The following is a 27,557-nucleotide window of genomic DNA, read 5'->3' as shown; positions in this document are numbered from 1 at the left end:
TACTTCTTCAAACACTTTTTTAAAATTTATTTTTCTTTATTGATTAAGGTATTACATATGTGTCCTTATCCCCCCACCCCCCACTCATGCCCTCACTCCCCTGGTGTCTGTGTCTATTGGTTATGCTTATACAAATACTTTTTAAAAAATATGTTTTTATTGAGAAAGAGGAAGGGAGAGGGATAGAGAAAAACATCAATAAGAGAGAAACATTATCAGCTGCCTCCTGAATGCCCCCTACTAAGTATCGAGCCCAAAACCTGGGCATGTGCCTTGACCAGGAATCCAACCGGTAACCTCTCAGTGCATGGGACAATGCTCAATCAACTGAGCCACACTGGCCAGGGCACTTCTTCAAATAATTTTTATGTACTTCTCTCCTCTTCTGGGCTTTCTATTATTTGTACATCAGTATGCTTAATGGTGTGCCACTTGTCTCTGAGGCTTTGTTCATTTTTCTTTCTTCTTTTTCCCCCCCTGTTCCTCAGAGTAGACAACTTTTACTAATCTAGCATCAAGTTTTCTGGTTATTTTCTTCTGTTAGTTCAAATCTACTTTGAGCCCTCTTAGCTAACTTTTCATTTTAGTTATTATACTATTCAGCTCTATTTTTTTCCACTTGGTTTTTCTAATTTCCATATCTTTATTGATATGCTGTATTTGATGAGCAATTATCATCATAGTTGTTTCCTTCAGCTATCTGTTAATTATTCTAACTTCCTTAGGCTTAACCATAGGACACAACACAAAAGAAGAAATACAGTCTCATCATTTGTGTTTTTGGTTTTTCTTCTTCTAGCATCTAGAAGAACTCTATGGAGATCTTGGAAAGAAAGAGTTTTAAAGCGACCTGCAACAGCCCATGCTTTAACAGCACATCAGATGATCGGTGATGAATTTGCAACAAATACAAAGGTTTCAGAAATCCAAGGCATGCTACAGGAACTCATAGATACTACAATGTTCAATAAATTGGAAAACAATGCTATTAACTATATAGCATCAACAATAGCAAACCTTTCTAAAGCGTTGACTTCACTAAATAATGAAGTAAAAGTTATTAACCTCCATCCTGATATGTATATAAGTGAGGCAAGTGAAAAAGAGATCTCCCTGCAGGTAATACAAGAGCTCAGTGAAGAAAATGAAATGCTTCAGCAGAAACTTCAATATGCAGAAGAAAAATGTGAGCAGCTTATTAAATTCAGAGCATTGCCCACATCAACCTTGAAAGTGTTACCTGAGTTTTCTCCACAATCATCCATGGGCTTTAGCCTGACTGATGAAGAAGAGAGTGTGGACAACATTTTGACCAAAGAATATGAAAATAGTATGGGGAGGGCCCAAAGAAAGGGGACCCAAGGCTCCGTGTTCAAGTGGGACTCAGCAATTTCACATACAGCCCAAGTTGAAATGACTGCAGATTTAATTGAACAGCAATCCCCTTTACCTGAAAAGCCCCCAAAAATACCTTCCAAAGATATCACTGAAGATAAGATATCACTGAAGAAAGGTGACATCTATCAGAAAGGTTGGACTGATGAGTATCAATCACAGAAAAGGAAGCTCACAAAAGCCCCATATGAGCTTGAGACCTCTAGATCAAATCTGACTAATCAGACAAGTAAACAAATAGTCTCGGAGACCAAAGTGGATGACTTAGAGCTACAAGCAGAGCAAAAGACGAGCCAAGAAATACAACCCCTTTCTATAGACAAATCAAAGTCATTCATTGAATCAAAAAGTCAACGTGTTCTTTCGAATTTCCCTTCTACTGACACGAAGAGCCAAGGTGGCAAAAGTGGAACTAGTAAGTGGGAACGACTCAGGAAGCACAAACCTGCGTATATAATTGAGAAAAGCCAAGTTATTTCAGGGCATAAAAAGAAATCCACCACTGAGTTAATGGACAAGGAGAGCAAACATCTTATGAGTTTCCAAGCAGAGTCATTTGGGTCAATCCAACTTGATAAATCCTCTGAGAAAGTAAAAATAAAAGGAAAGGAACATCAAATCTCTTCAGAAATTACCACAAGCAAAGAAGGAAAACCTGAAGAGAGGGATACGTCAGTCTCTACCAAGAAGGTCAAGTCTCATGAACTTGCTAAATCACAATCTAAGATAACTAAAGAGACTTCAGAATCTACTACAGCTCTAGGAAGTCCAGATGGCAAAAGTGAACAGGATAATCTAGATGAATTTCATAATGCCATAATGTCTTTCTTAAAAGAGAAAATTGATAACACAGGAACTCCTTTGGATAAAAAGACTGTGCCAGAAGAAGAGTTATTATTAAAAAAAGCAGAAGTTGAAAAATTAGGAATCATAAAGGCAAAAATGGAAGAATACTTCCAAAATGTGGCTGGAGCTGTGGCAAAAATCTTGAGAAAATACAAAGACATTAAAAAAGCAGGACAAATGAGAGAGAAACAAATGAAACAAAAAAGAGTCTCATTTATGCCAGGGCTAGATTTACAGAGGCCAATTAGTGCAAAGTCTGAAATTAGCTCCTTACTCTCATCTGAGAGCATGGACCCAGTAATACAAAATTTAACACAAGAGATCTTGACTGAAATAGAAAAGGAAATAGATGCTCCAGTAGTCGCAATAGCAGGGAAAGACCACAAGGAGAAGGAAAAACAGAGGCAGGAGGAATATTTGCAAGAGGTTCAAGGAGAAAGTTTTGATATGAATCTTAAACACCAGCAGTTGGAAGAAGAAAGGAATCTCTGGAAGATGAGCTATGAGAGGATAAGTAAGGATTTGGAAAAGAAAAATACATGGCTCCAGATGAAGGAGGGAAAGCAAGAGCAACAGAAGCAGAATCAATGGCAGGAAGAAGTGTGGAAGTTCCTTCAAAAACAGAGGATGCAAAAGCAGACTGAGCAAGATGAGAAGCAAAAGGGAATGGGAGAGGAAGAACAGCAGAAGCAAAAGAAGCAGCACCTGGAAGCATGGAGGCAAAAAGTGAAAGAGAAAAGAGTGTCCTGGGAGAAGCAGATGGAGCAGATTCAGAAGGAAGTGAAACATATGGAGCTGGAAAGCAGCTGGAAGGAAGAGGAAGAGAAGCAGAAGCAAAAGAGAAAGGGGGAGGACGATGAAAGTCAGTGGCATAAAAAAGCAAAGGAGCAGATGAAGACTAAGGAGGAAAAACCTGAACTAGAAAATATGTTAAGTCACGCTTCAATAACATTGTCTCCCAGGTGGAAGAACACATGGAAAGATGCATTCCAGTTACACAAACGAAAAGAGTTCCATATGAATTTTGCTGATGAAAAGCACTCTGAACCAGTCATTCCTCCCACCTCGACACAGTTTTCCTCACCTGGGCCCTTGCCTATTCCTGGACAGTCTCCTACAAAGTCCATGGCTGTCGTTTATGAGGAGGCCCAGGCCCAGGACTTCACTCTCCCTCCTGAACAGGCCCAGGCACTGGGCATCACTCTCTCTCCTGAACAGGCCCAGGCACTAGGCATCACTCTCACCCCTCAGCAGGCCCAGGCCCAGGCACTAGGCATCACTCTCACCCCTCAGGAGGCCCAGGCCCAGGACTTCACTCTCTCTCCTGAGCAGGCCCAGGCACTGGGCATCACTCTCACCCCTCAGCAGGCCCAGGCCCAGGGCATCACTCTCTCTCCTGAACAGGCCCAGGCACTGGGCATCACTCTCACCCCTCAGCAGGCCCAGGCCCAGGCACTGGGCATTACTCTCACCCCTCAGCAGGCCCAGGCCCAGGGCATCACTCTCTCTCCTGAACAGGCCCAGGCCCAGGGCATCACTCTCACCCCTCAGCAGGCCCAGGCACTGGGCATCACTCTCCCTCCTGAGCAGGCCCAGGCCCAGGGCATCACTCTCACCCCTCAGCAGGCCCAGGCACTGGGCATCACTCTCACCCCTCAGCAGGCCCAGGCACTGGGCATCACTCTCACCCCTCAGCAGGCCCAGGCCCAGGGCATCACTCTCTCTCCTGAGCAGGCCCAGGCACTGGGCATCACTCTCACCCCTCAGCAGGCCCAGGCCCAGGCACTAGGCATCACTCTCACCCCTCAGCAGGCCCAGGCCCAGGGCATCACTCTCTCCCCTGCACAGGCCCAGGCACTAGGCATCACTCTCACCCCTCAGCAGGCCCAGGCCCAGGGCATCACTCTCTCTCCTGAGCAGGCCCAGGCACTGGGCATCACTCTCACCCCTCAGCAGGCCCAGGCCCAGGCACTAGGCATCACTCTCACCCCTCAGCAGGCCCAGGCCCAGGCACTAGGCATCACTCTCACCCCTCAGCAGGCCCAGGCCCAGGGCAGCACTCTCTCCCCTGCACAGGCCCAGGCACTAGGCATCACTCTCACCCCTCAGCAGGCCCAGGCCCAGGCCCAGGGCATCACAATCTCTCCTGAACAGGCCCAGGCACTGGGCATTACTCTCACCCCTCAGCAGGCCCAGGCCCAGGGCATCACTCTCTCCCCTGCACAGGCCCAGGCACTAGGCATCACTTTCACACATCAGCAAGCCCAGGCCGAAGGGATAAGTCTCACTCCTGAGCAGGCCCAGAGACTGGGGTTCATTGTCACCCCTGAGGAAGCCCAGGCACTGAGCATCACTCTTAGATCTCAGCAGCTCCAAGCCCAAGCACAGGGGATAAGTCTTATTCCTCAGCAGGACAGGGGACTGGGAGCCATTGTCACCCCTCAGCAGGCTGAAACACAGCGGGTAACTGTCATTCCTGAGCAAGCCAAGGAACTGGGGTTCCATCGCACCCCTGAGCAGGCACAGGCACAGGCACAGGGAATCACACTCACCCCTCAGCAGGCCCTGGCACAGGGCATCACTCTCACCCCTCAGCAGGCCCAGGAACTGGGCATCACACTCACCCCTCAGCAGGCCCAGGCCCAGGGCATCACTCTCACCCCTCAGCAGGCCCAGGCACTGGGCATCACACTTACCCCTCAGCAGGCCCAGGTACTGGGGATCAATCTCACTCCTCAGAAGGCCGGGGCAAAGGGCATCACTCTCACCCCTCAACAAGCCGAGGCACTGGGCATCACACTCACCCCTCAGCAGGCCCTGGCACAGGGCATCAGTCTCACCCCTCAGCAGGCCCAGGCACTGGGCTTCACACTCACCCCTCAGCAGGCTGAGGCCCAGGGCATGACTCTCACCCCTCAGCAGGCCCAGGCACTGGGCATCACACTTACCCCTCAGCAGGCCCAGGCACAGGGAATCACTCTCACCCATAAGCAGGCCCAGGCCCTGGGCATCACACTCACCCCTCAGCAGGCCCAGGCACTGGGGATTAATCTCACCCCCCAGAAGACCTGGGCACAGGGACTCACTCTCACCCCTCAAGAGGCTCAGGCACTGGGTATCACTCTCACTCCTCATCAGGCCCTGGCACAGGGCATAAGTCTTACCCCTCAGGAGGCCCAGGCACTGGGCATCACTGTCACTCCTCAGCAGGCCCATGCACAGGGCATCACTCTCACTCCTCAGCAGGCCCAGGCACTAGGCATCACACTCACCCCTCAGGAAGCCCAGGCCCAGGGAATCACTCTCACCCATCAGCAGGCCCAGGCACTGGGCATCACACTCACCCCTCAGCAGGCCCAGGCACTGGGCATCATAGTCACCCCTCAGCAGGCACAGACACAGGGAATCACTGTTACCCCTCAGCAGGCCCGGGCACAGGGACCCACTGTCACTCCTCAGAAGGCCCGGGCACAGGGAATTACACTCACCCCTCAGCAGGCCCAGGCACTGGGCATCACTCTCAACCCTCAGAAGTCCTGGGCACAGGGCATCACTGTCACTCCTCAGCAGGCCCAGGCACTGGGCATCATTTTCACCCCTGAGCAGGCCCACGCACTGGGCATCACTGTCACTCATCAGCAGGCCCGGGCACACAGAATCTCTCTCACCCATCAGCAGGCCCAGGCACTGGGCATCACTTTCACCCCTCAGAAGTCCCGGGCACAGCGCATCACTATCACCCCTCAGCAGGCCCAGGCACTGGGCATTATACTTACCCCTCGGCAGGCCCGGGCACAGGGACTCACTGTCACCCCTGAACAGGCCCAGGCACTGGGCATCACTGGCACCCATGAACACGCCCAGGCACAGGGAATCACTGTTACCCCTAGGCAGGCCCTGGCACAAGGCATCACTCTAATCCCTGAACAGGCCCAGGCACAGGGACTCACTGTCACCCCTCAGCAGGCCCGGGAACAGGGAATCACTGTCACCCCTAATCAAGCCCAGGCACAGGGAATCACACTCACCCCTCAGCAGGCACAGGCACTGGGCATCACTCTCACCTCTGAACAGGCACAGGCACAGGCACAGGGAATCACTTTCAACTCTGAACAGGCCCAGGCCCAGGCCCAGGGCATCACTGTCACCCCTCAGCAGGCACAGGAACAGGGCATCACTGTCACCCCTCAGCAGGCACAGGAACAGGGCATCACTGTCCCCCCTCAGCAGGCACAGGAACAGGGCATCACTGTCCCCCCTCAGCAGGCACAGGAACAGGGCATCACTGTCCCCCCTCAGCAGGCACAGGAACAGGGCATCACTGTCACCCCTCAGCAGGCACAGGAACAGGGAATCACTGTCCCCCCTCAGCAGGCCCAGGCACAGGGCATCACTATCACCCCTGAACAGGCCCAGGGACAGGGCATCACTGTCACCACTGAACAGGCCCAGGGACAGGGCATCACTGTCACCCCTCAGCAGGCACAGGCACAGGAACAGGGCATCACTGTCACCCCTGAACAGGTACAGGCACTGGGTGTCACTCTCACCCCTGAACAGGCACAGGCACAGGCACAGGGAATCACTGTCACTCCTTGGCAGGCCCAGGCACTGGGCATCACTCTCACCCCTGAACAGGCACAGGCACAGGGAGTCACTGTCACTCCTAGGCAGGCCCAGGCACTGGGGATCACTATCACCCCTCAGCCGGCCCAGCCACAGGGCATCACTGTCACCCCTAATCAAGCCCAGGCACCAGGAATCACTGTCACCCCTCAGCAGGCCCAGGCACTGGGTGTCACTCTCACCCCTGAACAGGCACAGGCACAGGGAATCACTGTCACTCCTTGGCAGGCCCAGGCACTGGGCATCACTCTCACCCCTGAACAGGCACAGGCACAGGGAGTCACTGTCACTCCTAGGCAGGCCCAGGCACTGGGGATCACTATCACCCCTCAGCCGGCCCAGCCACAGGGCATCACTGTCACCCCTAATCAAGCCCAGGCACCAGGAATCACTGTCACCCCTCAGCAGGCCCAGGCACTGGGTGTCACTCTCACCTCTGAACAGGCACAGGCACAGGGAATCACTGTCACCCCTCAGCAGGCCCAGGCACTGGGTATCACTGTCACCCCTCAGCAGGCACAGGCACAGGGTGTCACTCTCACCTCTGAACAGGCACAGGCACAGGGCATCACTGTCACCCCTCAGCAGGCCCAGGCACAGGGCATCACTATCACCCCTCAGCAGGCCCAGGCACAGGGAATCACTGTCACCCCTCAGCAGGCACAGGCACAGGGCATCACTCTCACCCCTGAACATGCACAGGCACAGGGAATCACTGTCACTCCTAGGCAGGCCCTGGCACAAGGCATCACTCTAATCCCTGAACAGGCCCAGGCACAGGGACTCACTGTCACCCCTCAGCAGGCCCGGGAACAGGGAATCACTGTCACCCCTAATCAAGCCCAGGCACAGGGAATCACACTCACCCCTCAGCAGGCACAGGCACTGGGCATCACTCTCACCTCTGAACAGGCACAGGCACAGGGAATCATTGTCACTCCTAGGCAGGCCCAGGCACTGGGCATAATTCTCACCCCTGAACAGGCCCAGGTCCAGGCCCAGGGCATCACTGTCACCCCTCAGCAGGCCCGGGAACAGGGCATCACTGTCATCCCTAATCAAGCCCAGGCACAGGGAATCACTGTCACTCCTAGGCAGGCCCAGGCACTGGGTGTCACTCTCACCCCTCAGCAAGTCCAGGCACAGGCACAGGGAATCACTGTGACCCCTCAGCAGGCACAGGAACAGGAACAGGCACAGGCACAGGCACAGGCACAGGCACAGGCACAGGAGATCACTGTTACCCCTCAGCAGGCCCAGGCCCAGGCAAAGGGAATCACTGTCACTCCTAAGCAGGCACAGGCACAGGGGATCACTGTCACCCCTCAGCAGGCACAGGCACAGAGAATCACTGTCACCCCTCAGCAGGCACAGGCACAGGCACAGGCACAGGGCATCACTGTCACCCCTCACCAGGCACAGGCACAGAGAATCACTGTCACCCCTCAGCAGGCACAGGCACAGAGAATCACTGTCACCCCTCAGCAGGCACAGGCACAGGCACAGGACATCACTGTCACCCCTCAGCAGGCCCAGGCACAGGGCATCACTGTCACCCCTCAGCAGGCCCAGGCACAGGCACAGGCACAGGGAATCACTGTCACCCCTCAGCAGGCCCAGGCACAGAGAATCACTGTCACCCCTCAGCAGGTACAGGCACAGGCACAGGACATCACTGTCACCCCTCAGCATGCCCAGGCACAGGGCATCACTGTCACCCCTCAGCAGGCCCAGGCACAGGCACAGGCACAGGTAATCACTGTCACCCCTCACCAGGCACAGGCACAGAGAATCACTGTCACCCCTCAGCAGGCACAGGCACAGAGAATCACTGTCACCCCTCAGCAGGCACAGGCACAGGCACAGGACATCACTGTCACCCCTCAGCAGGCCCAGGCACAGGGCATCACTGTCACCCCTCAGCAGGCCCAGGCACAGGCACAGGCACAGGGAATCACTGTCACCCCTCAGCAGGCACAGGCACAGGGGATCACTGTCACCCCTCAGCAGGTCCAGACACAGGGGATCACTGTCACCCCTCAGCAGACCCAGGCACAGGGGATCACTGTCACCCCTCAGCAGACCCAGGCACAGGAGATCACTGTCACCCCTCACCAGGCACAGGCACAGGCACAGGGAATCACTGTCACCCCTCAGCAGACACAGGCACAGGGAATCACTGTCACCCCTCAGCAGGTCCAGACACAGGGGATCACTGTCACCCCTCACCAGGCACAGGGACAGGACATTACTCTTACCCATGAGCAGTTCAAGGCACTGATGGTTACCCTCAATCCTGAAAAATCCCAGGGTTTGAGAGTCACACTCACACATGAACAAGTCCAAGCATTGAGAGCTCCTGTCATTCTCCAGGAAGAAGGGACATTGAGGGACCATATTACTCCTATTCAGGGCCAGACTCTAAAGGCATCTGCCACTTCTGAACAGAGCCAGGCAATGCAGATCCCTGTGACTACTCAACAGGCCCAAATACTTGGTGTCCCTATCACTCAAGGCCAGGATGAGGCCTTGGGAGTCACTATCACACCACAGCAGACAGAGGCACAGACCCAGGCACTGATGTTCACTCTTACTCCAGAGAAAGCGCAGATTTCAGGTATCACACATACCAATGAACAAGCCCCGGCAGTGGGAATCACCCTCACCCCTGAGCAGGAACAAGTATTGGGGGTCCCACTTACCCCTGAGCAGGCTCAGGCATTAGAGACCCGTCTCACTGCAGAACAGGCCTGGAAATTGGGGGTCTCTATCACTCCAGAAATGGTTCAGGAAGTATCACACACTCTTTCTCTTAAGCAGAGCAAAGCATTGGGGGTCACTCCCACCTATGAACAGGCTCAGTCATTTGGCACTCCTTTAACTCTGAATCAGGCCCAGGCATTGGGAATCCCAAATGCCTTGGTATCAGCTATCACTCTTAGGCCTGAAGAGTCCTTGGGGGCCCCTCTCACCTCAGATAAAGCCCATGTCTTAGGATCTCCCCTTACCCATGAGCAAGTTCAACCTTTGGGAGCTCCTTTCACCCCAGGACAGGCCCAGCCCATGGGTATCACTCACATGTCTAAGCAGAGTCTAGAATCAAGATCTCCTCCCATTAATGAGCAGTTTTCACAGTTCTGGGCTGGTCCTTCTTCAGGACATACCCTGGAAGTTGGGATCTTTTCTATTCCCGAAAAATCCATCAAGCCAAGTGCTCCTTACATGCCTAAGCTGTCCACTATATTGACTCCTTCCACTCCTAAACCATTTCAAGAATCAAAGACTTCTTTCCTTTCTGGGCAATCCACTACATCAAGAACTAGACGGACCCTGGTATCACCTGCTCTTATTGATGAGAAGTCCCCTGTATTTGAGGTCTCTTCTACTCGTATGCCGATATCAGGGTTTCCTTTTAACCAAGCCCCGTTTGACTCTGGGAAATCCCTAGGAAAGGGGGGCTTCCTTGGGAAGCTCCTGGCACCAATTCCTTCCTCTAAACAGACACTGGTTTCTAAGGGTCAGTTCACCCCTGTGCAGTTCCTAGCACCAGAGGTCCCTCCCATCCCTGGGAAGCTTCCAGTATCTGGGACCCCTCCCACTCCAGGGCAGCCCCTCACACTGGATCCCCTTCTTAGCTCTAGGCAGTTCCTCACACCTAGGGACTCTCTGACTCCCCAGTCACCTCTGGTATCAAAGGTTCCTCTTGCCTCCAGGCAGCCTCTTACATCCGGGATTCCATCCACCTCTTCACAGATTCCCAGTCTCTGGGATCCTCTCTTTCCTGGGAAGCCTTTGATTCCTGGGGCCTCTTCTGTCCCTGGGGAGCTCGTGGAATCTGGACTCTCAACCTTCTCTGAGCAGCCCCAGGCATTTCAGCTCCCTACCACCTGTGAGCAATCTCCCCATCTACAAGCCCCTTCTACCCTTGGGCAGCTTCTGGCACCACAGACCCTTCCTGGGCAAGCTTTCCCACTATGGATCTCTCCCACCCCTGGACATCCCTCAACACTACGGGCCCCCTCAACCCCTGGAAAGCCCCCAAAAGATTTGTCTCTGCAATCTAAATCAGAATTGGTCCATCCCAGTGCTCCACATTTCAAGGTACCACAAACCCCTTTCACCACTAAGAAGTTCCAAATATCAGAGGTCTCTGACACTTCTGAAGAAATCCAGGAACTCCAAGATTCTTTTACCATGGAACAACTTAGGACATTTCAGTCCTATCTCACCAATTATAGGACACCAGTATCACAAACTCCTTACATTGATGAGGGCGCCCTTCCCGCTCTCATGAAGCCTATAACATCACTACCTTCTCTTACTACTCAACCACCCAAAAGATCACAAATTTCACCATCCGAATGGGACTGGAAATCCCGATTCCCCCCTATAAATAAGCCCTGCATACTGACTTCAGTTTCAGGTACCAAGAAACTCAAGATGACGATACCACCTTCCTCTTTCCAAGAGCTCAAAGAGCAGAGGTATTTTGTTGATGTGAAGGCTCAAAGGAAGAACCTGATACTCTTAAATCAAACCACAGAAACTTCTGGACTCCCTTCAGAGCTACAAACAACAGCTAGAAATCTCATAATTGAGACACTTCATACAGACACAGTTCGGCTGGGATACCTATTCCGCAAGTACATTGCCTATAGGCTGATCCAGCGTGCAAGGTAGATGTAACTATTACTTGTTGATTTCTGGTTTAGTCATGATTTCAAATATCCTCCCACATTGCCCTATAAGTATGTTCATATTTGTCAGATCAGGTGTTCTAAAATATTCTCTTATGGTAGGTCTATGGGATGGAAGCTTATTTAAGATAGCAAAAGGAGATCTTTTTTAGAAAATATCATATAATATGATCCATTTCATCTATATATATCTCTAGCAGAGATGCCAAGATAAATTTTGTGGATCATGACTGATCCCCATAATATCTACTTCAAAAGTTTAGAGATGCTTCCAGTTATTCTGAATTTCTTACATCATCTTGGGCTCACCAGAAGATGTATGATTCTTAAAATGGGAGATGGCAAGTTATGTATAAGGTGTTGCAATGGCAATTTGACTGCTGGAGTGACCTGAAAGAAACAGGTCCTCATCCTGATTTTTAAAAATTGCAAATATCAGAAATAGGGCAGGGAAAGTGACAACTGGCCTGCCATCCTTAGCATTTGTGTTTTGAGGTTACCAATCTATTATTTTGGGGAAATTTTTTAACTTTAAATTACAAGAAGCTAAACTAAAACCTATAATAGAGAGGTTATCATTAAATATAGGAAGAACTATGTTATTTATTCAGCACATGTTTACTGAATGCCTCCTATGTGCCAAGCATTGTTCTAGTTGCTAGGGATATAGCAGTGAATAAAACGAAGTACCCTGTTCTCAATAAATTTACATTTTTGAGGACAGAATTCATTTGATAACTAAGGATTGAAATAACAAGGTGCAAAAGAAAGACTTATTCAAGATATAATCAGAACTTTTAATTTCAAAGCTTAAACAGATTTGTTGGAAAATGTTTTACTCTATATTTGTCTTTAGTTTGTTCTTTCTAAACTGAATATTCCTAGTTTTTTTAAATCCATTCGAGAATTTTAAATAACATGTTCCTGGTCAATCTCCAGTTCTCTTACATCTTTTTTCCTTAGTTTTATTTAAATTTTTAAAAATAAGTGCAATTCACCGGGTACAATATTTTAAAAATTCAAATGAGATAAAGTGAAAAGTCTCCCTAGTAATCCTATCCTAGTATTTAGGCCTCTTCCCCAGGGCTACTAATGCATATGCATAACATTTTCTGCACATGTAGAAAAGTACTATGCTCTTTTATCCCCCTTTTTGCATATTTTAAAGTTACCATGTTTGATTTTTTTTCATAATCTAACTTAGGTATTAAGTGTTAGATAAATTGGGAATTCGTATATAAAGGGTCTACTCATTCATTTTATAGTTCCATAGTATTCAAAGTCCGGATTTATCAGAATTTACCTAACCTCTGATGGATATTTATGCTGTTATCAATATTTTGCATTATAAAAATATACTTTTATGAACAATCTTGTATACACATATATATGTATGTATATTCCTAGTAGAATTTCTAGATCAAAGGGTGTTTTATAATTATGATACATTTTTGCCAAATTGTTTTCCAAAGAGGTTATAACAATTTACATATTGGTTAGTGTTGTAAAATGGTATTTCCCTACTTCAAGACTAACACAAACTATTATCAAAATTTTGTACATTACCAATATAATAGATGAAATATGGCATTTTACTGCTTTGTCACTACTTTAATTATTGGTGAGGTTAAGCATCTTTTTCTAGATTTAAGAGCCATCTGTATTTCATTTTCTGTAAAGACACCATTAAAATACTTTGCCCATTTCTCATTTGGGTTGTCAACTTGCTTTTTAAAACTCATTTGGGGGATCTGATCAAATATTTGGAAAATTGGCCCCTCCTCTGTGATATAAATTGTAAATTTTCCCCCACTTGTCTGTTTTTACTCTGCTTTTGGTATTTTTTCCTTTGTAGAAAATTATGATTTTTTTTAGCCCTAGCTGGTTTGGATAGAACATTGGCCTGCGGACTGAAGGGTCCCTGGTTTGATTCCGGTCAAGGGCACATATCAGGTTGCGGGCTTGATCCCCAGTAGGGAGTGTGCAGGAGGCAGCCAACCAATAATTCTCTCTCATCATTGATGTTTCTATCTCTCCCTCTCCCTCTCCTTTCCTCTCTAAAATCAATAAAAATATATATATTTTAAAAATTGTGATTTTTAAAAATCCTTTCTAGGTCTCTTAGTATTTTTATGGTTGGTTATTCATTTTTTTGTTTGTTTTATATTTAAGTCTTTGATTCACAATATTCTGTTGTGAGAAATGGATCTGGCACATGGCTACCCAGTTGCCCCTCACTACTTACAAAATAATCTACCTTCCCCCCTACTGATTTAAACATATCTTAATCATAAATTCTTGTATCAATTAGGTACATATCTGGACTTTTTGTTATTTTTTACTGATTACATATAGATGAGTCACTTCTAGCCCATGTTATTTATTGCAGTTTTATTTTCATGATGTTGAGTCTTTGTCATAGTCATTATAGTGTTTGCCAGTACTTGTTAATGAGATGTGAGCAGAATTGGTATGTGTCATTTCTGTGCTGAGCTTGTCATTGTCAGTCTGAGACCCTCCAGAGTCTCCTTTTCCTCTGCTATGATAACCTACAATGTTTAAGATGATAGCTGTTCTTTTAGCCTGTATTCTTGAGAGTATACAACGAAACTCTCCCTGCTGCGCCCTGATGGATTTGTAGTATGAACAACAAGTAAAATTTTCTTTTTAGCCACTAAGATTTGGGATTGTTAAGACAGCAAAATCTAGCTTATCTTTACTAATGCTGTCTTCCTATCCAAGAATATGGTATACCTTCCTTTTTGTTCGAGTATGTGTGTGTCCTTCTGGAAAAAGTTTTTGTATAACTCTTCCATATTATTCCATAAGTGTATATCCTGGTAGTTGTGCTTTTTAAAAAATATTTTTATTGATTTCAGAGAGGAAGGGAGAGGGAGAGATAGAAACCTCAATGATGAGAATCACTGATTGGCTGCCTTCTGCACACCACCCACTGGGGATCAAGCCCACAACGGGGGCATATGCTCTGATAGGGAATAGAACCGTGACCTCCTGGTTCATAGGTCGATGCTCAGCCATGCTGACTGGGCAGTTTTTATTTTTGTGGTTACTATTGTAAAAGGACTCTCTTTTTCTATGATATCTTCTAACTCATTATTTGTATAAATAAAGGCTAGATTTCTCTATATCAATTTTGTATGCAGCCATTTATGGTATTCAAACATGTGAAAGTTTTTCAATTGATATTTTTGAGTTCTCCAGAACTCAAATATAATCATAGCACCTATCAATAATAATTTTTTACATTTAGATTTGCCAATTTTTAAACATCTAATTTCTGTCTTTTGATTATCTGAATTGGTTAGTATCTCTAAAACTCTGTTAAAAAATATTGGTGATATGGCTACAAGGTCATCTTTATTCATTTGACTGCCCTGAGTAACAGCTATGAGTGCCTTCCCATGGACCCATGTTATTTTTCTAAAAAAAGTTCATATTCAAGTGTGTTTAAAGGATCACTTACATTGATATTCTCTTTTTTGAAAAAGTTGTAAAATGTTCTTAACCTAAGTCAATTTCTTTTTTGTTCTTATTTTCTCCATTCTATGTAACTCAGATGGCCAAAATATAAGCCATTTCATTGCTACTTATTAAAAAATAACTATAAATTGATTAAAAAGATAGTGGCAATAATGAACATCCTATATAATAATCCTATATAATAAAAGGGTAATATGCAAATTGACCCTAACGGTGGAACGGCCAGTTGCTATGACACGCACTGACCACCAGGGGCAGATGCTCAATGCAGGAGCTGCCCCCTGGTGGGTCAGTGCACTTCCACAGGGGGGAGCTCTGCTCAGCCACAGGCTGGGCTGAGGGCTGCGGCTCTGCAGCTCTGTGGCAGCACTAAGCCATCAGTAGGACATCCCCCAAGGGCTCCTGGGCTGCCAGAGGAATGTCTGACTGCCAGCTTAGGCTTGATCCCCTGGGGAGTGGGCTTTTAGCCAGCAGGTAGACATCCCCTAAGGGGTCCCGGACTGTGAGAGGGACCCACCCCCGCAAGTGCACGAATTTTTGTGCACTGGGCCTCTAGTCTTTCTTATATTTGTCAGTAAAAAAATGCTAACTTTTAGGTTGAAGTACATTTTTGTCATATTAAAGTATCCATTTGCTCCTGTTTCATTATGTTTTTAAAAAATCAAGAGTGGATGTTGAATTTTGTTAAATTTGTTAAATCACATTTTTTATTAAATGTGATTTTGACATGTCATTTTCATGTGCATTAAAGAAAATATTACTTTCTCCTCAGATCTATTAATATAATTAATTATATAAAACCATCATTGCATTCCTGGAATAAATCCTATTTGTCCTAGGTATATCTATCCTTTAAATGTTATGAAGTTTGTTTGCTAATGTTTTATTTAGGTTTTCTTTACATTAATTAGTAAGTTTGATTGGTGCTATCTTTGTCAATTTAATTAAATTAAGTATACTAAGTTAACACAGAAAATTGACCTGTTTAAGTATTAAATGATCCATATGTTTAGTAGGTTCTAAGCTATTAATTATAACCCACAAAAGGGACCTAAGAGTTGTTTCCTCTCTGTGTGTGTGTATTTATATATGTATGTAAAACACCTATGTTCAGAAACATATCTTCAATGATTCCCTTTGCCAACTACTGCCCCCAAAATCCAAACTCTTTAACATGCCTTTTAAGGCCTTTCATAATCCAGCCATTCCAGTCTCCTTCCCACCATATCCTTTCATATATCCATGGTCTAAAAGTCTCAGACTATTCACCACTCCCAAAATATAACTTCCATTCTCTTACATTTGTACTAAGTATTACTTCAACCTGGAATTCCTCATCCCCTTCTTCCCAAACTTAAGGTTTACCTGAGATTCTGTTTAAAATATAGATCTCGAAACCTACACATCAAGATTTTGATTAAAAAGGTCTGGGGAGACTTGGAATCTGTATTTTCAACAAGTATTTCCTCCTTCCCCGACAAATGATTCAGTACACACTTTGAGAAATATTGGTATTCTGAAAAGGGAGAAGATCTAGGTTTGCTTCCCAAATATGCTATTTATTTATGTGACTTTAGAAAATAAATTAGCCCGGTCGGTATGGCTCAGTGGTTGAGCATCAAGAGGTTGCTGGTTTGATTCCTGGTGAGGGCAAGTAACCCAGGTGCAGACTTGATCCCCAGTGGGGGCATGCAGGAGGCAGCTAATCGCCTCTCTCTCTCCCTCTCCCTTCTTCTCTTTGTAAAAATCACTTCAAAAATATTCTAATTTTTTCCCCCTCAGATTCCTTTTCCTCTCCTCTAGTACAGGGATGGTGAAACACTATTTTTTTAGGAGACCCAAACATGGTAGTATGCATTATAGTAAAGAGAATACATTTTTATGACTATTCCTCAAGATCCTATTCAACATCTTCTTATAAAGCCTTCTTTATTTCTCTTATTATAATTAATTATGCATTTCTTTTTGCTCAAATAGCATGTTTACATTTCTATTTAGCATTTGTTTCATTCTCTCTTTGACATAGTTAATTTATTAGTCTCCTATTCTGGCTTTGAAATGCTTTGAAGGCAAGAACACTGTCTTTTTTATAATTGTATTAGAGGCCCGGTGCACAAATTTGTGCACCAGTGCAGGTCCCTCAGCCTGGTCTGTGGGATCAGGCCAAAACTGGCTCTCTGACATCCCCTGAGAGGTCCTGAATGGGAGAGGGCACATGCCAGGCTGAGGGACGCCACCAGTGCTCGATCGGGGTGAGGGTTGGGGGATGCGGGAAGTTGGCCAGCCGGGGAGGGACAGTGGGAGGGCTCCAGGGTGTGTCCGGCCCAGCTCAGTCTTGAACAGCCGGACCCCAGCAGCAAGCTAACCTACTGGTAGGAGCGTCTGCTCCCTTGTGGTCAGTGCATGTCATAGCAAGCAGTTGAGTGGCCTTAGCACATCATTAGCTTTGATTGGTTGAATAGACAACCGGATGACCGAACACTTAGCATATTAGGCTTTTATTATATAGAAATATGTCTTGTACATATTAATACTAAAATTTTAATGTATTAAAATAATAATAAACAACACTATTATAACACTAAACTGTGAAGGGTTAATGAAAATTTGACAGTCATATAGATTTTTGAAAGTTTAGTCATATATGGAACTAGATTAAGATTTCATTAAGTAAGCCTCCTATCCCTATCCCATCCCTCCCTACTTATTAAGGATGAGATGAGAATTGAAATAACTAAGGCCAGGTTTGCTGTGTTAAGGAGAGTAATTATATCAATCTAATTCTTATTAATTTTTTTCCAGAAACAACATAATCAAAAGATTACAAGCCATCCAAAACAGTGGCAAAGGTTATGAGACCCAGAACCTTTACATAATGCTGAACAGAATTGATGGCTACCAGGAAAAGATGATGGGGGTCTGGACCAAGAAGCAGAAGTCTCTAGAGCAGAACCGGAATCAGTGCCTGAGGAAAATGATGTTCTTATTTAGCCAGGTAATCTGTTTTCTATTCCCTCGCCCCAGTGTGCTACAAGAAAAATGAGAGTGGTAAGCTTTGAAAATAATATTCATCTGGAGATACCTTGTATATTGGTTTCCTAGGGCTACTGTAACAAACTTTATGGCTTAAAACAACAGAAATGTATTCTTTTAGAGTTCTGAAGGCCAGTTTATGAAATCAAGATGGAGAAAGAATTGAGACGGTTCTTTTTGGAGGCTCTGAGAAATGTATTCCATGTCTTTCTCCTAGAGTCTGGTAGCTATAGACAATTGTTGGCATTCATTGGCTCGTAGCTGCATAACCCCTATCCTCTGCTTTCGTTTTTCCCTTAGCCCTTTTCCCAGCTTGTCTGTCTTCACTTCTGAATCTTACAAAGTCATATGTCATGGATTTAGGACCCACCTGTTTAATCCAGGATGATCTCATCTTGAGATCCTTAACTTAATTACACCTGTAAAGACCCTTTTTCTAAATAAGGTCACATTCACAGGTTCTGGGTGCACATATCTGGGGCGTCACCATTCAATCAATTACACCGTGACTTCAGTGAAACGCCTAAATTGACAACAGGAATACTGGCTGGACTTTCTAGATGAGAAAAGGTTAGAATAGGAGAGATTTCTAGAAGTGTTCAACTCGTTCCTAGTCAACGCACATCTACCAGCCTCTCTTGAAGTCACTACTCTCCAACTGATTCATGACAGTTACTCCTTTCCTCACAACTATCAGAAAGCAAGTTTTAATTTGGTGAGTTTACAAGAAAAGCGATAAGGATTTACTTAACTTGCTTACATAGCACCATACACAGAAGACCCTGTTTAACTCTAGCAATCCACTCATTGTGTCCCAGAGCCCCCTCTGAGGTGACCTTCCATAAAGTTATAAAGGTGAGATTAGAGCTCTTTGCTCTGGGATTACATGCTCCCATTACATGTTCTAGCCTGAAGTTCTGGAACATCCTGGGAATTCTAGGAACATTTTGTATCTATATATCCTTTCCTTTCACTAAATTAATTAATTTAGTTACTTAATAAGATCAGTTTACTTGCTACTCTAGAAGGTACAGAGACTTCTCATCATAGCCTGATTCAAATCAGACATATTCTGAATTTTCCAGAAGGGCTACATTTTAAGAATTAAAGCTCTTTGTAGAAAAAAAAAAAAGAAAAGGATATTTTGACAGTTTTTTGCTTGGAAAATATGGCCAGTGTAAGTGGAAAGCAAGATCAGTTGGCAGTGTCATGAACTGTCTAACAGGAATCACAATATCTAGGGCATGTCAGAGGATGAATAGGGTCTGGGGTCCAGGCAACCTTAATCTAGATGATAAGGTGGGTATTAAGGCATAAAGAAGGGAGAGGAAAAAGCAAAAGAGAGAAGATAGAAATGAAATAAATACCTTTCACTGAGTCAGGGTGGTGGTCAAGAGGTTGGTTCTGCTACCATTCTACATGGGTTCAAATGAGCTTCACTACATACTAACTAGGAGACTGTGGGCAAGCCACTTAAATTTTCTGAACTCCAAACCCCCATATATAAGACAAGGACAATAATAGCACCTATCTCATAAGGTTGTTGTAAATATCAAGTGAATTATTATGTAGAAAGCATCTGACATTCAGTAAGGATTCAGGAAATGTTTTCATCATTGCATTTGCATAGTTCTTACAATTTATGAAGTGCTCCCATATATATTGTTTTACAGTTCTCACAACAACCCTGTGTATTATCCTTCTCATAGAATAATGAGAACGAGGTGCAGATAAAATTAGCAACTAGCTCAAAGTTACACAGCTAGGAAATGAAAGGGCTAGGATCAGAGCTTACGCAGGAGCCAGGTTTATATATATTATAGCTGCCACCACTGAAATTATGTTGGAGGTGGGGTGGAGGTTGAGGAGTAGTTGGAGAAGGGGAGAAAGAGAATGGAGAAATAGGTTTTGCAAATCCATGATAAATAAAGAGTCATAGTTAAGCGAGGGCCAGCTCAGAAGACCTTCCTGAAGATTCTGGCCCTTTCTTTTCATTGTTTCCTTTTTTATTTATTTATTTTTAGCTCCAAGATATATATCAATTGAATCTTAGTCAACCTGTACCTTTGTTCATCGACAAAAAGCAGAAACCTACGTCTATCAAATTTATTCAACAGCCATTCCTAGAGCTACCAATGAAAGAGGACAGAAAATCTGATATATTCAAGAAATTTAGGTATGTGGTAGGAAAGACTGACATTAAACTTTCTTTGGATGGTATGCTTTTTTTTTTCTGCTCAAGATCTTCCCCTTCCCCACAATTATAATATGGTATAGTGGAGAGTCTAAGGATTATTAATTTTCTTAGCTATTTTAACAAGAGGCTTATTTATATATATTCCTACTTAAATATTTAACATCCAATTTTGAGTTCCTTTTTTAAAAAGAAGCTGACCCATTCTTACTAAGCAACCAATTAATACACAATGAAGAAACTTAGAAGTATTACTTAAAAAAAAAAAAGGTAGGAACTTTGGGAAGGAAGTGGAAAAAGATTGTTGCTGGGGAAAAAGAAAAAAGTTTTCTGGATATGGTCCATATACAGTAATCCAGGCAGCTAAGAAGGCAGTTTTAAAATGGATTACTAGGTAAAATCATGGAAATGCAGCTTTTTTGGGGGGGAGGTAGGGCAATTTCAGCAAATTCTGCTGTTTTAATTCATTTCTCAGTCAAAGTGGGCATGACTAATGTTCCTCAGTGTGAGGAAGGGCATTATAGGATAGGGTGGTGGTGGTGGTGAAGAAAAGAGGGGAGAATGAGAATCATAACTTTTGATTGCCTATGGAGTGCAGGGGAGTTTGGCGCTTTCAATTAGTGCTCTCTGACTCTCTAGACAAGAAGACCCGATGGAAGCTATCTGGAATGCTGATCAGTCCACTTCAAGCTACCCAATAACTGAGAAGACATCAATACCTTCACTGTGGGCCCAGCTGGGTGGGTACCCACCTATTCCCATGCTGCTCCAGTTAGATGTTCAGTCTACCTTCAGAAAATCTCTTGCATCCATTCAATCACAGTAAGTTAAGGACTGGAAGCATTCTGATAATTGGGTTTTTGGTCAAATCCCTCCCTCTCTCCTCCCCACCCAACTTAACTTTCTCTTACAGCACCAAGGAGTTACCTAAAGTATTAGTGTTTCTCTCTGGAGGCCTGCAGATGTCACTATGGAATAATATAAACAAAGCAACCAGTTATAATACCACAAAACCTAATCTAACACTAGATCAGTCCACTTTGAATTCCACCCTTTATTATTGGGATTTTATTATTGAAGGTACCAGAAAAACCATAGTAGCATGCTTCTGTCCACCTCCTGGTTCAGTAACATACCTTAAATGTAGCTGTCATGTCTAGGCCCAACTTGAGATAAATTAAGTGCTTGTATCCCAGGATATACTGAAGAATAGGGAAGGTGGGTGATGTGGGTCCACCTTTTCCAAATTCTGTTAAACCAGATTCTCACTTGATGATTTCATACTCTCAGAGTGAGTTAGAGATTAAGAGTCAATTACTTTGTAAATCCTAGTTTAGCACTTTGGAATTTGGTATCTATTTTTAGGGTTACCAGATTTAGCAAATAAAAATATAGGACACCCAATTAAATTTGAATTTCAGATAAGCAACCAACGATTTAGTACTATAAGTATAGTCCATGCAATTGTATTCTTATATTAAAAATTATTCATTTTTATCTGAAATTCAAGTTTAACTAGGCATCCTGTATTTAATATGGCAACTCCTCTATTGTGCCAAAACCTCTATTTTTTACAGCTATTGCAAAATATGTATGTATTAATTTTAATGTAGAGGTAGATGCCTGAAAACTTTCAGAGTAAGAGATGCTGAAAACATTGGGGAAAAAAATTACGACATTATAAGAAAATGAAAGTCTTGGATTTTTGCTATTTTTCACTAAAATAGAATAAGTACAGGAAATATCAATTTTTAGAAATCTTAAATTAGTAATAATGGACGTTATATAATCAGTTACTATTTATACTTCCTTTTTTCTCACTAGAATCTCTTCAAGGTCCTTCCTTCCCCAAAGAGCATTATATTTAATTTATGTTGTGTCAATTAAAGTACAGACCAAAGATTTTCTTTCCTTCTGGGTTTAGTTATTTCTACTGTCCTTTAGGAGTCAGTTTAAACTGTCACACTTTCTGAGCTATCTTCTCTGACTCCTATGTGCTCTCAATGTATCTTGTAATTAACAATATCCTAGCACTTACCATTTTGTGTTGTTGTGTTTTTTCAAAGATATTTTATTAAGCCCAGCCAGCGTGGCTCAGTGGTTGAGCATCAACCTATGAACCAGGATGTCATGGTTCGATTCCTGGTCAGGGCACATCCCGGGGTTGCAGGCTCGATCCCCAGTGTGAGGCTGCAGGAGGCAGCCAATCAATGATTCTCTCATCATTGATATTTCTAACTCTCTCTCTCCCTTTCCCTTCCTCTCTGAAATCAGTAAAAAAAAAAAAAAAAATACTTTAAAAAAGATAATTTATTGAATTTTAGAGAGTGAGGAAGGGAGAGGGAGAGAAACATTGATGTGAGAGTGGAATATTGACTAGCTCACAACCTGGGCACGTTCCCTGACAGAATCAAACCGCCCAACCAACTGAGCCACACTGGCCAGGGCTTAACATTCTTTTGTTCTTGTTAATCCTCACCTGAGGGTATTTTATCCATTGCTTTTCAGAGATAATGAAAGGGAGGAGGGTGGGAGGAGAAGAGAGAGAAATGTCGATGTGAGAGAGACACATCCACTGGTTGCCTCCCGCATGTGCCCCAACTGGGGGTGGGGAATGAACCCACAACCCAGGTATGTGCCCTTGACTGGGAATCCAACCCGAAACCCTTCAGTGCCCAGTCCAATGCTCTAACCACGACTACACTGGCCAGGGCTTACCATTCTGTATTATAATGGTCCTGTTACTCCCCTGATTTGAGACTACTTTTGGGGGAGATTACTTGCTTGTTGTATTCAACTGTCTCTACTTTTGTTCTGCCTGCTTTCCTTTCAAGAACATTTGCTAACTACTTACTACGTGTACCAGGTACTATAACTAGGTACTGAGACACAGTAAGTGGGAAGGTTTCAAGAGACCATGGTTGCCAGGCAGAAGGAACAATATGTACAAAGATCCAGGGCCAATAGTGTATGGCTGCTTCTGCTTTATCTCCTACAAAATAAAAAAAATATGAAATGAAAACCTTCCTACTCCCCAGTTCCCTTCCTTCCTGTTTCAAACAGGGGTGACTAGAACTAAAATTTCTCTTTCTGCCTTGATGTGTTATATGGTACTTGGAGTTACTGCCATCTTTGGCAACAATGAGTTGATAACCACAGGACAAAAAGAAAATACGCCAAGAATTACAGAAAAAAGAGATAAGTAAAAACCTGTCCTTGATGACATCCAGTTGTTAGATACACCCATTTGTTTCTGGGCTTTTAAAGTGAGTAATAAATGGTCTTATAGCTTCAACCATCCTTAGCCAGGGATTGTTCCTTGCAGCAATAAGTACTACTGACTTATTCAGTTTATATTTTTCCCCTCAGGAAAGCCTTTCCTAACTCTGCCTATTGCCCTTGGGTGTCAGCTCTCCACACTCCCATAATATCCTAAGCTTATTACTCGATCATTATATTTTCCCACATATTATAATTATCTGTTTATGCATCTGTCTCATTGTATCCTCAGAGGTCTGACACTTTGCCTGGCCCATTAGAAATATTCAAAAGAGTTTAATGATGAATGGATAAGTCTATGTTTTTGTCCCCAAAGAGGTAATAATCAAAGCAGGGGGTAAGGAAATACTGAGGAATTACAAAAGATAACAACTATCAAAAAACAGTTTTCAACAGGACTCTCTTAGAGAAAAGAAAGCTTTGGAAGTTGTAGAATATGTGCTGGAATTCTTATTGAGGAAAATACTACTCCCTGTTAAATATTAGTAATAACAGTAACACTTCACAATTGTGTGGTGCTTTTCACCCTGATTCTAATATCAAATTTAACCTCACAACCATCCTGGTGAGGTAAGTAGAGCAAGCATTTTAGAAAACAGGAAGCTGAGGCAGAACCAGACTTTCAAACAAGTTCTATTCACCACTAGAGGCCCGACGTGCGAAATTTGTGAAAGGGGATCGGCCCCCCTTCCCCCCCCCCCCCCGCCCCTGCTTCGTCTGGAAGGTCATCTGGTCTAATTAGCATATTACACTTTTATTATTATAGATACTGTAGACATGAAACTTACCTTAAGCTAAATTGCTTAAATGTTTTTCTTCCACTGAGGTAAATACTATCTGATGTGAAAAATCTTACCAAACAGTAGACAAATATTAGGGTCAGAATGATGGGATCTGCCATTTCTCTGAAATTTACCCTATGTCTCTGTGACACTGTTACTCGGTGTCACACATAAGCATATACATACACATACTGTCTTTCACTATTCAAATCTTGTTTAAAATATAGGTGGAGAAACTGACACATAGTGTGATGTGTCATAATCCTTCATTTCCCTAAGGGATGGTCCTACATGGGGGAGGGATTGCATGCTTGAAAATAAGTAAAAGGTTCAGATGCTTGCCTTGACTTGTTACAGCATTTTCCCTAAGGAGGGGAAAAAAGACTTAGGACACAAGTCATGAATTGGAAAGTTGCCGGGTAAATACAGAATCAAGGCAGAGGAAGCTACTTATGTGCTATCAATGATTGTGACATAAGATTGTGATTTGGATTTGTCTCCACAGTCAGGATGTACCAACAACCTGGACAGTTATGCTGGCTACACAGCATGCTGCTTCTCCCACTTTTCTTTCTTTCTTTCTTTCTTTCTTTCTTTCTTTCTTTCTTTCTTTCTTTCTTTCTTTCTTTCTTTCTTTCTTTCTTTCTTTCTTTCTTTTCTTTCTTTCTTTCTTTTCTTTCTTCTTTCTTTCTCTCTCTCTCTCTCTCTCTCCTCCTTCCTTCCTTCTTCCTTCCTTCCTTCCTTCCTTCTTCCTTCCTTCCTTCCTTCCTTCCTTCCTTCCTTTTTCTTTCCTTCCTTCCTTCCTTCCTTCCTTCCTTCCTTCCTTCTTCTTCTTTCTTTCTTTCTTTCTTTCTTCCTTTCTTTCCTTTCTTCCTTTCTTCCTTTCTTCCTTTCTTCCTTTTCTTCCTTTCTTCCTTTTCTTCTTTCTTTCTTTCTTCTTTCTTTCTTTCTTTCTTTTCTTTCTTTCTTCTTCTTTCTTCTTTCTCTCTTTCTCTCTTTCTCTCTTTCTCTCTTTCTCTCTTTCTCTCTTTCTCCTCTTTCTCTCTTTCTCTCTTTCTCTCTTCTCTCTCTCTTCTCTCTTTCTCTCTTCTCTTTCTTTCTTCTTTCTTTCTTTCTTTCTTTCTTTCTTTCTTTCTAGAACAATAAACACCTTTATTACATGAGCTAAGATAGGAGTGGGGAGGAGTTATTTGCCTTTCTGAGCCTTGATTTTCCTCAGATAGAACTCCAGCTCCTCTAGTGCATAGACATTTGCTCTGACACATTGGCCTGGTCTTAAAGGGTTGCATACAAGAAGCTTGCCTGGTGGATCTGTTCCTCTAGAAGACTGCTAACTTTGCCATTATTTTCCCTTTCATCATATTTCTAATGAATTTCTTTGATAATTTTTACAAAAATATATTTTATTGATTTTTTACAGAGAGGAAGGGAGAGGGATAGAGTTAGAAACATTGATGAGAGAGAAACATCAATCAGCTGCCTCCTGTACACCTCCTACTGGGAATGTGCCCGCAACCAAGGTACATGCCCTTGACCGGAATCGAACCTGGGACCTTTCAGTCCGCAGGCCGATGCTCTATCCACTGAGCCAAGCTGGTTAGAGCTCTTTGATCATTTTTGTTCAAAAATCTCTTCCTCCTCAGGAGTCAGCTCGGCGCCCTTCTTGTGGCCCAGGGGCAGTGCATAATGGATATGGGGTGCTGTCAATGAGCACGATGTACTTCTTTACTAGGATATTGGTGTGGACCAGTTCGTAGTTGGATACATGGTAGACAGCATCCACAATCCTTGTTTTGCGGGAACAACACGTGTCAGATGGATGTGTGCAGGAGGCAGCCAATCGGTGTGTCTCTCTCATATCCATGTTTCTCTCTCACATCGATGTTTCTCTCTCTCTCCCTCCCTCTCATTCACTCTCTCTAAAAATCAATGGAAAAGCCCAGCTGGTGTGACTCAGTGGCTGAGCATCAACCCATGAACCAGGAGGTCACAGTTCGATTCCCAGTCAGGGCACATACCCAGGTTGCAGGCTCCATCTCCAGTAGGGGATGTGCAGGAGGCAGCGATCAATGATTCTCTCTCATCATTGCTGTTTCTATCCCTCTCTCCCCCTCTCCCTTCCTCCCTCTGAAATCAATAAAACCATATTTTTTAAAAAGAACTTAAAAATTTTTAAGCAAATAAAAATTGATGGAAAAAATGTTTTCAAATGAGGATTAACAACAACAAAATGAGATATTTGTATATGGAATACCAAGCATAAATTAAACACACTTTTTTAAAAAAGAAAGAAAAGAGAACCAACATGATGGTGTAGGTCAAGCATGTCAAACTCGTGGCTCGCGGGCCACATGCCTCATTTATTTGGCCGTGTTAGCCTTTGAGTTTGACATACTTGGTGTAGGTAAATTCCGGTACTTGCCGCCTCCCACGACCACATTAAAATTACAACTAAAATACAGAACAACCATCATTCCAAACCATCTGAAATCTGGCTGAATGGAAATCCTACAACTAGAGAAGATAGCACATTGAGACTGGTAGGAGGTCTAATAAATAAAAAGGTATTGCCAAGCCCTGATCTTCCTGATTTTGGTCTTGGGAGACATTTTGCCATGTCAATTTTACTAGTTTAACTTTGTGAGTTCTGGGACATTCTTATTTTCCCTATGAGTCATCTATATTCTCATAAATGTATTTAAGAGAAATTTGTAATAAGATTAATTATCTTGTCTTGTTTCCAGGTTTAACAAGAATCCCAAGCGACTGTAAAATTAAACAAGCATGTTGAAAGTAAAGTTCAATGTTTTGGTAAAATGATTATTTTGCTTTCTTTCACGTATATACATTGCTTTGTCTATCCTTTGCTTTTACACTCTGCCTATCAGTCATTCAGGTTAAATATCTTCATTTCCAGAATACTACCATGATCACTCAAGAAAAAAATATCTTTAGCTCTATATTATTAGAAACACAAAGCTTCAACAAACACTGGGGTAGGCTGTCATTAAAAGGACATCATACAGCCCTTGACATGATCGCAAAGTGTCACAAAAAGATGTCTCAGAAATAAAAAATGAATGGTATTAAAAGAAAAGAAAACCATCAGAAACCCCTGAAGGGTCAGAGGTGGTTATGATTTGGTAAAGAAGGGGAATAGTAGCCTGGACCGAGGAGGGCCAGACTCCCAACATAGAGAGTAGA

The 27,557-nt window shown here is 43.9% G+C and overlaps 1 protein-coding gene across 1 annotated transcript in view; it reads left to right on the top strand.

The window, feature by feature from the left end:
• Positions 1-21,118, top strand: part of FAM186A (family with sequence similarity 186 member A) — a gene marked incomplete at its 3' end in the record, with an annotated part of 87,581 nt that extends 66,463 nt beyond the window's left edge. Inside the window, exons 6-13 of the mRNA XM_079773769.1 lie at positions 800-3,068; positions 3,204-4,209; positions 4,816-5,595; positions 6,808-7,419; positions 9,100-11,543; positions 17,868-18,060; positions 20,123-20,274; positions 20,932-21,118. Of these exons, the coding sequence (XP_079629895.1) occupies positions 800-3,068; positions 3,204-4,209; positions 4,816-5,595; positions 6,808-7,419; positions 9,100-11,543; positions 17,868-18,060; positions 20,123-20,274; positions 20,932-21,118 (7,643 nt within the window). The remainder of the gene's footprint in view (positions 1-799; positions 3,069-3,203; positions 4,210-4,815; positions 5,596-6,807; positions 7,420-9,099; positions 11,544-17,867; positions 18,061-20,122; positions 20,275-20,931) is intronic.
• Between the last annotated feature and the right edge of the window lie 6,439 nt (positions 21,119-27,557).

Source organism: Cnephaeus nilssonii (genome assembly GCF_951640355.1).
Source record: "Cnephaeus nilssonii genome assembly, chromosome: 6".
Classification (NCBI taxonomy): domain Eukaryota; kingdom Metazoa; phylum Chordata; class Mammalia; order Chiroptera; family Vespertilionidae; genus Cnephaeus; species Cnephaeus nilssonii.
This window is presented reverse-complemented; position numbering and strand designations above follow the sequence as displayed.